The 13,963-nt window shown below is 44.0% G+C and overlaps 1 protein-coding gene across 1 annotated transcript in view; it reads left to right on the top strand.

Moving 5' to 3' along the window:
* The window catches only part of LOC103365758 (leucine-rich repeat and fibronectin type III domain-containing protein 1-like protein), a 97,777-nt gene that overhangs the window by 76,731 nt on the left and 7,083 nt on the right, over positions 1 to 13,963 (top strand). The window contains exons 8-11 of the mRNA XM_008293289.1: positions 2,110 to 2,293; positions 3,715 to 3,952; positions 4,026 to 4,277; positions 7,124 to 7,174. Coding sequence (XP_008291511.1) covers positions 2,110 to 2,293; positions 3,715 to 3,952; positions 4,026 to 4,147 — 544 coding nt within the window. The 3' untranslated portion in view covers positions 4,148 to 4,277; positions 7,124 to 7,174. The remainder of the gene's footprint in view (positions 1 to 2,109; positions 2,294 to 3,714; positions 3,953 to 4,025; positions 4,278 to 7,123; positions 7,175 to 13,963) is intronic.

Raw genomic sequence — 13,963 nt, 5'->3', positions numbered from 1 at the left:
TGGCACAAACAAAATGACACAAACAAGACAACAAACATCAAAAACCAGAAATGAAACAAGAGACAAAATGACACAATTAAAAAAAAAACAGATTTCGCCTCGTTTTCCGTTTTTTGCACGTCGTCCTTTTCAAAAGAAGCAACAACAACCTGCTAGCAGCAGAGTTTGGTGGCAGCTGATGATAAATATGAGCGAAGGAGCTCCGTGTGTTTAATCATCAGTGAGTCCAGCATTAAACTCGTCCATCTATCAAACCAGCACTGACTTCCATTTAATGAAGTCCTACAAATGTGTCTTTAATGAAGAGACAGACTAAACAAGGCTTCACCTGTCGGGTTCTCGTTATTAAATGATGCTCGTCTATCGGTGAACGTCTGATCTTCATCTTTTGTTGGGTTTGGGGCCTTTTCTGGGTCTCGTGTTATTGTGGCGTTAAAACAAGACGTCACTCAGACCTCAGCGACTCTGTTTCACCTCCAGATTATTTTGCTCGTCGGTTTCTGTCCGGTGAGCAAACACTCGTCTCTCCTGAAGGATGTAAACTTTCTCTTTGTCCAGGTTCTGTTTGTTCCTCTTCTTCCTCCACTCTCACGTTTCTTCACCTTCTCCCTCCTCCACATTCTCTCTCCTCCTCGTCTTTCATCTCGCTCCGCCGTGCAGCCTTTGATTTCCAAGCAGACAATTGAAAGTCTCTCCTCGCTCCGTCCGTCCGTCTCTTGTATATTTTCGCTCCACTTCAATTTTCCACTTCAACTTCAATCTTGTGTACGGCTGGAAAAACTCCTCGTCTCCTCTGGCAGCGTATCAGATCTGTGCAGAGCTCCTGAGCCGATGCAGAAGCCTGGACGGTCTGCGTGATGGAGGCTGAAAACACTTTGTCTGCACTGTTTGGTCAGTTTGATAAAAGAGACGAATGTGATGCAGGAAGCAGAGAGAGGAAGTTCAGCCGCCTCCGAGTAAACAACAGATGTCAGGATATTTGTTTGTATCAGGAGGCTTCAGCTGAAACACTGACGGTGGTCGATGGTTGTTTACCTCGATGCAGCTTCAGACGCTCCAGGTTTCTGTTCAAACATCAGCTGGACTTCAAAAACAACCGGAGCTAAAAACACATTTGTGTGAATCAATGATTCAAAAAACTTGTCTTTGTCAAAACTGACCTAAAAACGCTGAAACCACTGACAACTAAAAACGGGTTCAACGTGACTCAAAAGTTTCAAAAAATACTCAAAAAATGTCCAAAATGACTCAGAAATGGCTTTAAAATGGTCTGAAACTGGTGCAAACGACTCAATAAAGTGTTTGAAGTTCATAAAACTGGTTTAAATAAATAAACAGGTTTAAGTTACCACTTTTTTTTTTTTCAAAGCAACGAGAACTAAAACCTGTCCAGATGACTCAAAGTGTGTTTAAAATGACTAAAACTGGTATAAATGATTGAATGAATGAGTATCTCCTTCATTATTTGTATAATTTGGCCTAAAGGAAGCAGATTGAAGAGTGGAGGCCCCAGAATGGAGCCCTGAGGAACGCCACATGTTTGAACCATTTAAAGACACTTTTGTAGTAACAATAATAACAATAATAACGATAATAATAATAATAATAATAATGGTGCAGAGTGATTTTGAACCTCCTTTGTGTCTAATTTTTAATGTTTTGCTGAAATTTTGTCATTTTGTTTGTCTGATTTTGTCTTTTTTCTAGTTTTGTGTTGTTTGTCTAATTTTTGTGTCTCGTTTGTGTCCAATCTTTACATTTTTACTGAATTTTTGGTCATTTTGCTTCATTTTCGCAGTTTCGTGTCTCATTCATGTTGTTTTACGTCTCTTCAGGACAGTTTTTTCTCCTTTCTGTGGTTGTGAGTCTCATTCTGGATCAGAACCAGGTCCAGTGTTCAGACTGAGACACCTGGATGGATGTAGAACTGATCTGGTGTCAGGTTCTACCAGAACCCAGATGTGTTCTTCCTCCTAAATGTCATGTGTCTATCTGCTGTACTGATGAAGTTCTGAGGCTCAGAAATCTGGACCCTCCTCTGTGGACTTCACTCTGGTCACTGCAGAATCAGAACCTCAGTTCTTCTCTCTCTGTTCTCGTCCCGTTCAGGATGATTCCTGCCAACCATAAGTACTTCCTGCTCAGCGACCTGGCGTCCTCCAGAGACTACGAGCTCTGCGTTCTGGCCGTGTACGACGACGGCATCACGGCTCTGACCGGAACCAAGCTGGTGGGCTGCGTGTCCTTCACCACGGACAGCGAATACGGACGCTGCCACTCCATCCGAGACCAGGTGAGGGCGTCACACCTGTCTGCAGGGAATCCTGCACCTTAAAGGACCAGTTCTCAGGACTAGAGGACGACTTGTTCTCCGAGTCTTTCAGCCACCACGTGTCTCCGTTTACTACAAATTAATTAGATCATGTCCTGCTTTTCATACATTCAGATAAACTGTGAGCAGCTTCTGAAACTTATTGGAGTTTGAAATGAGGTGTGGTCCAGAATGACTCAGCAGCTGGTGGACTTGACTAAAATTTAGTGTTTGAAAATTATTCAAATTTTACAAAAAAAATGACAGTAAAATAGTTTAAAAATGATTTTTAAAAAACTGATCCAAAATGGATCATAGTGATTCCACATTTTCAAAACAATTACAAAAAATTATTTAAATGACTAAAAGTGGTTGAAAATTATTCCGTTTTTTGTTTTGTTTTTTTAAATTGCGGAAAAATAGTTTAAAATAATAAAATGACTCAACAATGGTTCATAATAATAATAAGTCTCATAATAATAATATAATAATTATGAAAAAATGTTTAAATTGCTACAAGTGGTTGAAAATCATTCTTTTCTTTTTTTAATAATGGTGAAATAGATGAAAATAAAAATTCCACATTTTCTTAAAAATAATGAATTTATTTTTAGTTTTTTTAATGATTGAAAGTGGTTTAAAATGATTTTTTTAAACGGAAAAAAACATTTAAAATCATGCAAACTGATCCAAAATGACTCAAAAATGGTTCATAATAATTATAATAATCATAATAATATCATAATATTTATGAAAAAAAATGTTCAAATCGCTAAAATTGGTCGAAAATGTATTATTATTGTTATTTTAATGTCGGCAAAATCATTGAAAAATAATAAAAACTGAAAATTAGTCACAAAATTCCACATTTTCTTAATAAGTGAAAACATGGGGAAAAAAAAGTTAAAATTTTTAAAAGTAGTAAAAAAAAAAAAGTGGAAAAAATTCCAAAAAAGTTATTTAAAACAATGAAAACTGATTCAAAATGAAAGAAAAATTGATAATAATAATAATAATAATATAATCCTAATCATACAATAACAAATGTGAAGAAAAAAAACATTTAGTTCCTAGAAGTGGTAGAAAATTATTCACATTTTTCCAAAATGACTGAGAAATTGTTGAAAATGACTAGAATTGGTCCCAAAATCCCTCTAAACGACTAAAACTGGAGATCAGTGGCATCAAACCACCTCCTGGTTAACCAGAGTTTAACCGTTTAGTTTAGATCTGATGGAGCTCCAGAGGAGACCACTAACTGACAACCAACATCCAGACTCTACAGCTGGTTTACCTTTCTGTGGCTCTTGTCCTCATTTAAGTTCAGGCGTGAGTCCTTAAACATGTCAGTGATTGGTTAACCGAGGCTCCGCCCCCTGACTGACCCTCTCGTGTTCCTGCAGTTCCTCGGCGGCACCATGATCATCATCATCGGCGGCATCATCGTGGCCTCCGTCCTCGTCTTCATCTTCATCCTGCTGATGAAGTACAAGCTGCACAGCAACCACTACAAGCAGAAGGCCGCCGCCCGCCACGCCAACGTCTGCTCGCAGACCAACGGAGGAGGGGGCGGCGGCGGGGGCGGGGGGGGCGGAGCCAACATCCTCGCTCTGCCGCCGTCCTCCTCCTCGGCGGGACAAGGTGAGGCTAACTGACCTGAGGCCGTCCTCGTGGTGCCGGCTGCTCGTGTCTGACCCGTGTCGTCGCTCCGCAGGTGGAGGCGCCAATAAGAACTCGCAGCCGTCGTCCTCGGACGGGATGGGCGGGGCTTCGCTTCGAGGGACCACCGTAGTGGACTTAAACCCCGCCCACGACGACGACGCCATCTCCCAATAACACACAAGAAACTGTCATCACTCCCACGAAGCCACCAAACCAATACTCCACCTCCCCACCCCCGTTTTTTATTTGTTGCTGGTGCCTGGAGCCCGACTCCCCCGGACGCCGAGGAGCGCTCCTGTCATTGGTGAGTAGCTGCAGGAGAAACGGGCCAATCAGGACCCAGATGGTTGGACGCTTCCTCCAGCCGGGTCAGAGGGTTTCAGGTGCAGGTTTCTGGCAAATGTTCCACCTGCAGCCTGTTGGGCTGAAATAAGATCTGACTCAGCAGAATAGTTAGTGTCTGCAGCTTTGAAATCAGTGTTCTGGAAATAGAACCACATCAGCTCGTGGTTCTGCAACTTTTGATGCCGGTTCTGTACCTTTCCGTGGTGATTTTTCATCTTTTCACGGCAGTTTTGTACATTTTGGTCTTGATTTTCGTCTCTTCTTGCAGTAATTTGGCGTCTTTTTGAGGCGGTTTTGGGTCTTTGTGAAGATGTTGCGCCTATAAATGGCTGATAGTGGTGTTAACTGGTGGTTCTGCAACTTCTGATGCCGGTTCTGTACCTTTCCGTGGTGGTTTTTCATCTTTTCACGGCAGTTTTGTACATTTTTGTCTTGGTTTTCGTCTCTTCTTGCAGTAATTTGGCGTCTTTTTGAGGCGGTTTTCAGTCTTTGTGGTGATCTCACTCCTTATTGTGGAGATTTTGCACCTTTAAATGGCTAAATGTGGTTTTAACTCGTGGGTTTTTATTTTTTCATGGCGGTTTTGCGTGTTTTGATGNTTTGCGTGTTTTGATGTTTTGATGTTGCACCTGTAAATGACTAAAGCTGGTCCAGAATGACTCAAAAGGGTTTAAAGGACTAAACCTGTTCAGGTAAATCATGGTTCGAAGTAACTCAAACTTTTCCAAAACAAATCAAAACCAGTTTTAAATAGTTTTAAACAACAACTAGTCGTGTTCAACCAACGAGGACTCGTTTAGTTTGTCATCGACTGGTTCAGAAACGGGTTTTGGTCAGAACCAGTGAGTTAAAGTTTGATCTCTACTCAGAGCGAAGCCGGACTGTGGAGCTGGTACCAGCCGGTCCGACTGTTCTGTTCTGGACACGACACCCGTTCGGCTGTTTCTTCTTTTTATACTTTATGCTATAAAACATGGACCGGGCTGAACGCGGTGCCGCCGGACGACAGACAGAGTTTCATGTGAAGTTTTCTTTTCTTTGCTTCAGCAAACCGAGCTCACCGACTTCATCGGTCCGCATCGCCGAGCAGCGACTCGGCCGTGAAACACGCACCTGAACGCAGCACGAACACCAAAGAACAGGTACCGGAGTCCGGCTGAACACGAGGAGGAGGGTCGGCTCTCTGCAACACCTAAATCACACAGACACGATGAAAACAAAGGGTTTAATGGTGAACATTCACAGAACGTTGTTGTCCAGTCTGAGCCCATGTTCAGGCTCCAGGACGTCGGTTCTGGTCTCTGAAGTCCGTCTCAGCAGCACTAACCAACAGCTCAGGTGTTCCTCTGATCGTTCAGAAGCAGGTGATGCTCTGGGATGAATCAGAGCCGTCGCGCTCATCGGTTTTAATTATTTCAGTTTCTGAGAAGCTAAATCCGACTCCTGCTGCCGGTCGGAGGTGAATCAGAGCCGTGGCGAATTCAGAAAGTCTTCCTCGTCGCAGGAGGAAGTCCAGACCGGCGGCGGCGCTGCTGAGCCTCAGTTACATTCAGGACCAACAGATGTAAACTGGTGCACCAGCAGACACGTTGAAATGGGCGGTGGAGGGAGCAGGAAGGTTCACCTGAGCAGGACTACGGTGGAGGAGCTCCGTGGTGCAGAACAGCTCGACATGCATGTGAATAAAAACATGTGAAGAGCAGACGATGTACACTTGGTGGTTTTTCATCTTGATTTTTGTGTCTTCTTGTAGTACTTTGGCGTCTTTACGAGGTGGTTTTGTGGTGATTTTGTGTGTTTTTGTGGAGATGCTGCACCTATCGGTGGCTAAAGCTGGTCCAGAGTGACTGAAAACTGCTTGAATTGACTCAATATGTCAGAAATGACTCAGCGTTTTGAGTCAGAGCAGACTACACCAACTTGTCGTTTTTCATCTTTTCGTCTTGATCTTCGTCTCTTCTTGTCGTAATTTGGCGTCGTTATGAGTCAAACTTGAGTTTTTGTGGTGATCTCACTCCTTATTGTGGAGATGTTGCACCTTTAAATGGCTAAATGTGGTTTTAACTCNAGGAACCACCGGAGCCGTTAGCGCTAGCAGTCCTGGATAGCAGTTGTTGTAATTAATTAATTAAAGCGTTAAAGTCCCGCCCCCTAGTATTTATATCAGAGGTCGACGTTAACTGTCGTCATGTGACTTGTTTTTATAATTTTGCGTCTCGTTTTTATTTCTTGTTTTCATTTGTGTCTCGTTTTGTCATGTTTTGTGTTTAACTTTTGTCGTTTCGATCTCGTCTGTTTTTTATCATTTTGTGTCTAATCTGTGCAATTTTGTTTCATTTTGGTCATTTTGCATCTTGTTCATGACGTGTTTTTGTTGTTTTTGTGTGTTTTTTGTATCATTTTCTGTCTTGTTTGTTTCAATTTGTGTCTCGTTTGTGTCATTTTCTTTTGCTTTATGTCATTTTTGTGTCTTGTTTATATAGTTTTCATGTCATGTTTGTGTCATTTTGTGCTTCATTTGTGTCGTTTTGTTTCTTTTTTGTCGTTTTCTGTCTTCTTTGTGTTGTTTTGCGTCTTGTTTGTTGTAGTTTCGTGTTTCGTTTGCGTCACTTTGTCTCAGCTTTGTCGTTTTGTGTCTCTTTGTGACAGCTTCGTTTCCTTTCTGTGCTTCAGCGTCTCGTTCTTTACTCTCCGCTTGTCCGTCAGTCTGTCGGTGTGTTTTTGTTTCACTCTGTTGTCAGACGGACACACAAACAGATGTGTGATCTCTAATCTCTTCTTGTTGTGATCTTTGTGTGTTTCCAGATTTCCTACATTCAGCTTCACAGCGCTGGAGGGAGACGAGGCTGGACGGAGGTGAGACTCTCTGACAGACGCTAGCTTTAGCAGAAGCTCTTCATGGCTGCTGAACCAGACGGATTCACATCTAAGCTGGTTTCTCGTCTCGTTTCATTTCTGACGATTCATCAGCGTCGGTTTGAGGAAGCAGCAGCAAACGGATTTACATGAAAATCTAATTAGAGCGGCGATGAAACCTGAAACAGGGATCACCTCTGCAGCGTCTCTAATCTGTTTTAATTAAAGCTCCCAGAGACGTGTGTGGTAGCTGTGCAGCGCCCCCTGCTGCTCCCTCTGGGCATCACAACACTTTGAATTTGTGGATTTTCTGCGTTGTAGCAGCTAAAACGTCTCCTCGGCTCCGATAAACTCTTCCGTCCTCCCCTCTGTCGCCCTTCCTTCCTCTTTTTCCTCTTTTTCCTCTGTCGTCTCATAAAAGTCGTTTCTTGAATCTGCTTCAGCTAAACCCCAGAAAACCTTCACAGGACACGTTGAGATTTATCTTCGTTGTTCTGCTGCACGATCCAAACATCAGACTGAAGACGTCGTGTTTTCTTATTTCTCTGACATTAGCTGCGGCTTAAATCACAACTTTGACTTTTTATGCAGAACTTTGAGCAAATATCAGGTTTTGACCCGTCTGCGCTGCTAAACTTTACACTTTAGCTCAGCCTTCAGCTCGTTTATTCAGCTCCAACTCGTCCATTCAGACCTTTGTTCACGTTTTTCTCGTCTCCTGCCTCCATCACGTCCTCTCGCTCGGCAGCGTCGTCGCTCTAAAGCTTCTGATTCTCACATCTTTGCACAGAACGCTGCATTTTTTTCTCTCTCGGCGGCGCCGTGTGATTAATTACGGACCTGGAGGACGTTTACTTTTAATGAATCCATTTGTAAATGTAAAACAGGGCCGGCCTAAATGGAGTTTGCATTTAAATTATGCGCTTATAAAGTCAGATTGTGGAATAATAATAATAAAAATATAATCAGAGCAGGCGGTTGGAGATGTTCTATGGATGACGTGTTTATGAGCACTGCTGCCTCTTCTGGTCCATTTTATTTTGTTAAATGACTTCCTCTGAGCAGTTTTCATGGTTTAATCACAGTTTGTTGTCTTGCTGTGAGTCCGGCGCCCCCTGCTGGAGACGCAGAACGTTTTTTTGGAAGCTCTTATTCTGCATTTCCAGTCCAGAGGTTGTGGGGGAGCAGAAACTAGAAGCTGTGAGTCAGCGGCGCCGAGCGGCGACCTGCTGAGGCCCGTGGGCCGCCGCCTGGTTCCCTCCAGCCGGGGGAGGATCGCTTTCCTTTTGTAAATAAACTGGGAAGTCTCGAGCGTGCAGGAAAAAAAACAACAACAACAACAAAGAAATGTGAATCTATAAATACAGCAGAGGAACGGAAACAGGAGCAGAAATAAAGCAAACAGAGGAACTAATTTTGTGTTTTTTTTGTTTCGTTGGGCTTCGATTATTCAGGAAATTAAATTTAAATCAAGATTTGTCACGTAGAAGTGAAAATAAAACACATTGATTCTGCTGCTTCGTCTTCGGTTTATTTTCTTGTAGATTTTATACAAACCAACAAAGTTTTAGTCTAAACGGCTGCAGAGAACTTTTCAGTTAAAAGTGAAATCCTCTCCTCCTGCCTCCACATTTAAAGCTGCTTCCACTTTGCTGCTTTAAGTCTTTATTTCAGAATAAAACCTCCGACTTCCTGTTTTATTCGCTGCCTTTAGGCTTCGAATGTAATTTTTTGTTATTGTGTAATTTTCCAAACACTTTGAATAAACTAATGAACATTTATTTATTTGTCTTGTAAACTGACTTTGGTTTCTGTCATTTCAAAGATTTTTTTGTTTTGTTTTGTTTGTAATTTAACAAAACAAAGTTTCCTTTTAATTAATAACAATTTTTAAATATTTATCGTTGTGCATTCGTTAATAATTTTCTTTCAAAACGTGGCANGAGCTGAATCGGTCCAACAAGACGCCAACAGACTCTCACAGGCGACGTTAGAGCTGCAGAGACGCAAACAGACGCTGGTGGGGATACATAAACGTCCACCGATTATATTATGGCTCCAATTTCTTTAATAACCAGCAGAGAAATATTTCTTCCTCCTTGGTTTTCCGCCTCCTTCCCTCCCCTCGGTCCTCTCATACCCAATGCTTATGATGTATTCTCTCCTCCATGCGTGGACTCCATCCTCCCCTCCTGGTCCTCCCTTCATCCATCCATCATCCCACCATCCCTCCTCCTTTTATCTGAGCGTGGTAGCATCCCTCCTCCCGTGATAACACACCTAAAAACACACATTTCATCACATGTACACACACACACACACACACACACACACACACACAGCGGTGCACATGTGGGGTTATTTTTTTTTCCATTGGAAGTAATCTCGGCTGCCCTCGGGCCATTTGTTGTGGGTTTAATATCCATCACACACACACACAAACAGAGGTAATCTCCACGCACCTGCTTCCCCTCCGACCCAAATGAGCCGAGCTGCCGTGCGCCGGCCGGCCGACCCGGCTCGCCGCATCGACAACACGAAACGCGCCGCGTGTGCATTTGTGCCGCAAACTGCTTCCGCATCACTTTGGTGATTAAAAATTCCAGCCTGGTGTCGGCACATTTTCATAAATCCAGCTTCAGCACAACCGGTCCTGGCACGCTTATGTCCGTCAGATGGTGTCGGTGGGGCACTCTGCCGGCACCAGTTTGGGTCCAGTTGTCCGTTTAAAAAGGAATAATCGCTGCAGATCAATGCTGAGTTGTACTGAGTGGTTCCGGCCCTGTCGGGACGGGCTTCTTCCAGGATGACAGAACCTCCGTTTACAGAGAACAAAGGCACATTTGGTCGGGAAGCAAACGATGTGGCCGTCACGGTTTCCACATCTCACCACAGCTCAAGAACCGAACCTGCAGCAGAGCTCAGAAACAGGAAGAAATGCTGTGGTTCTGGTGGTTCGACACAACCAACAGTTTGTCGTTATGTCGCATTAACGTCCTTTTTATGGCAGCTTTAGGCTCTTGTTGGGATCAGTTGTGTATTTTCTATCGCTGGGGGTCTATCGGTGACGCTAACGCTAGCACAAGGTGCAGTTTGATGACGTTGCGAAGCAGCCTGGGGTCACGGCGTCGTTGTTGTCTTCACCACCACGACCGAGTTAACGTGTGAAAGGTCACATCCTGTCGTTTTGTTCCAATGAAAAAGCTGCAGGTAGCATTAGCTCCTGCTAAATGCTAATTTAGCATTTGAGCATTTGACTTCCTGTACAGCTACCACGGCTAACGCTATTGGGCAGTTGTGGGGACGACCTAAGCTGTTGTCGGAATAATTGAGATTCATACAATAAATAAATAAAAATAACAGAATGAACTAAACAGTAGTGGTTAGCGAGCTAGCTAGCTAGCTAGCTACTTCATCTGTTTCTTTGTCTTCTTTCTGCGGTGCTCTCTGATCTTAGGTGGTTCTTGATAGGTGGACGTAGCTCCCAGGTGTGAAACCAGGAAGTGCCTTAAACCTGCAGTCTTTCTATTGTCCAGCAGGGGGCGACGAAGCCAGTGAGAAAAATGAGCCGCCTTCTGCTTTAATTTGCTGCCTCAGTGAACATTTTCCTAATAAGTTGATGGACTTAATCGCTAGTTTTGAGCCTCTCTTAACACAACGTGGTGTTTGTTCAGTAAGTTATGGTCGTATTTACTGAAAACAGACGATAAAACAGGATGTGATTTAGGTAGAAGCTACCTCTCACGTTTCAAAAACCAAGACGACCAAATTCTGAACTCAGAGCTTTAACATAATAAATCCACAAGCCAGTCGAGACGACGCGCTGGTTTCATCCATGTTTTATTTACAGTGTAAGTCTCTGACGCATCGTTTGGTGTTTATTCGGTCATCCGTCGACCAAAATGATGATTAATGAGATGATGGATTTCTGCAGGTCTGAGTGATGTCGGAAACCTGAACCAAATATCCAACGATGGATCTTTCAATGTGTAAATGTTCCGTATTCTACCTTGATTACCCGTCTCTGTATCCTCAGTAAACATGTCCATGCTGGATTTGGACGTTGGGTGAACACAGGCAGCTGGTACAGTCCAGGTACTTTAGCTAAAACTGCAGCTGTCTGCCTTGTTTTCTCTGATAAAGTGATGCGGACGCCGTGAACAGCTCTGCAGATGAGCGTGTTGCAGGAGTTGTGCTGCAGCAGCTCCAGTGAAAAGAAAGCTGGACTTCTCGAAGACGTTTCACCTCTGATCAAAGACTCGTCTTCAGTTCTGAGGAGCTGATGGGCGGCGGACGGGAGGTGAAAATTGAGGTGAAACATCTTCAATAACCAAGAAAGAAAAGTCCAGCTGCTTTTCTTTTTTTTTTATTTAACGCAGCTCTCGGCTTTATTCCGACCTGCATGGCTGAGGAGCTCCGCTGCGGTTCTGGTACGTAGTGCCGCAGCCTGAACCCTGATTCCACAGATAATTTGGCATCACTCCGACACATGCGAGCTCATTCTAATGCCATCCCACCGTCCCCGCCACGATTACCACAAACAGGGAGGGAGGGAGCAGATATCATCACAGGGAGCTCTGCGAAGCCACGAGGCATCACTCACAGTGCTTTTATTATCCGGGCCTGGCGCCGAGCGGCAGGGCTGAACCGACGCGGAGCCACAGTGACCCCTGGTGGCCACACAGGACGCCGCCGCGGAGTCTCGGGCTTTTATTTTTACCCTCATGTATCCAGGGAAAATATAAGGATGCTGCCGCTTGCTTTCATGCGTTCACACCGGTGTGGTCCCGCTGGGAGCTCAGACGCTGCTGCTGCTGCTGCCGAAGGTGCCGGAGTAGAAAACAAAGATTAGAAAAGCAGGAAGGCTTCACAGGAGCAGGAGGATGTGTTCATTTAGCCACCGAGAAGTCTGTCCTCTGTGGGGCATGATTAGCATGTAGCATCAAGGCTACGTCCTGTTTACAGTGGAGCCACAGGAAGTCAGATTCAGGGTTCAGGTTTCAGCCTCATCTGTTGTTTACGTCTCACAGGTGCTGTAGAGGTGGACATGTGGCAGGACATCAGGGAACGTCTGGATAATGATCAATCGGCAATCTACTGATAATACCGATCAGGTGTCGCGGTCGTTTGTCTTGTTGCTGTTTTAGTCAGCAGACGCTAAAGAACCGAATAAAATCTAAATAAATGTAGAAAAGGCTGGAGGTCATGAACCTCCCTGTTGCTGCTAAACTCCCACAATGCTCTCTGCTGTTTAGTCTGAGTGGCGCCTCCTCTGGTCTCTTAAACAGGAAGAGGCTCCACCTGGTGGAACTGCCAGGTACTGCAGCTGCTCTATGTAGAGAATACATTTACATTATATTGATTTTAGCAACTTTAATGTACTTGAAGTGTTTATTATCGAGGGAACGTCTGTGAATCAGGGTCAGCAATTACCAAATGTTACGTGACTTATGAATCAGGATCGATCGGGACCCAAAAGTTAGCAGGTCAGCCGTGTTTAATTGTGCTGCAAATTTGATTTTAAATTGATCAAATGGCGATTATTGGTCACCCAGTAGCCCACGACGACACCGTGAACATGCAGAGAGTTTGTGCAAATCTATTACGAATCAGAACTCACGTTTGTCGAAGCTTCTTTTGCGTCTTTGAGCTTCTTCTCCAGGATGTTCTGTAGCAGGTTAACGTCCCTCCGGTGTTGTTTTATCTGTTTTATTTCAGTCGTTGTGTTATCGTCAGGTCTTTACAGGCTACAGCAGGTTTTCTTCTCTGTATTCTCTGTATTCTTTCAGGTCTTAACGGTCTCTTTGTTTCAGCAGCATGATGCTGCCACCGCCGTGCTTCACTGTAGGATGCCGTTAGCGGGTCCTTACCGGTACCTGCTGTTCAACAGAGATTACGTTTGGACACAGTTTAGAACCTTTGAGTTTTAGATGCAGTTTGATAAACTTTTATCTTTCATCTGGCTTCAGTTCAGCTCCGATAATACCAATGAAGTGCTACTGATTCCAGTTCAAGAGCACTCAGAGCTTTAAATAGTTTCATATTCACGCCCTGAGAGTTCATTAGTTGGTCTTTTCTAAACCCGGTCCAAGTGGGCTTTTATTTCCAGATTCGTCTGTGATTAAACAGAACAGAGGAGCTCATCCAGGTGATCTGAACTGCTCCTGAAGGTCTTTAATAATCCCCCTTGTTGCTCAGTAGAACCTTGAAGTCCGTCTGACCCAGAAACAGCGTCACAACCTCACCATCAGAACCGTCGCGTTAGAAGGTGATTTAAATGTAAAGTTCTGCTCTGGGTTTTAAATCTGGTGCATTAACAGAAACGCCGGCTCGGCTGTTTCCTCCTATCTATTTTTGCAGCCCTTTGAATATAATTTGCGGCGTAACATCGCCAGTGGCTTCATAAACCTAAAATAAAACAAAGCCGTGTTTTAATCTCCATCTGAAAGGGAGGCGGAGGGACAGACGGACAGATTTACAGTCGGTGGAGGAAGAAGCACAGCGGAGGAGAGACAGAAGGGAGGATTATGGACTTAGTATATTTAGTTGGTGGGAAGAAGGAGAAGAAGAAGAAGAAAAATGAGAAAAGAAGCAAACAAACCGAAGAAGAACAGATGAGTCACTGAGCCCCGAGACAGTTATCGACGAGAGGAGATGGAGGGATAAAGGAGAGAAAATGAAAAGTGAGGCGGAGGTGGAGGACAGAAGGATTCACAGGAGATTGGACGTGAAGAAGTCTGCAAATAGAAAGTTGAAGATTTACAGCCGGCGGGAAGAGACGAGGAGCCG

This window comes from Stegastes partitus, unplaced genomic scaffold (genome assembly GCF_000690725.1).
Source record: "Stegastes partitus isolate 25-593 unplaced genomic scaffold, Stegastes_partitus-1.0.2 Scaffold870, whole genome shotgun sequence".
In the NCBI taxonomy this organism is placed as follows: Eukaryota; Metazoa; Chordata; class Actinopteri; family Pomacentridae; genus Stegastes; species Stegastes partitus.
The sequence above is the reverse complement of the archived record's forward strand: the minus strand, read 5'-3'. Positions and strand labels throughout refer to the sequence as shown.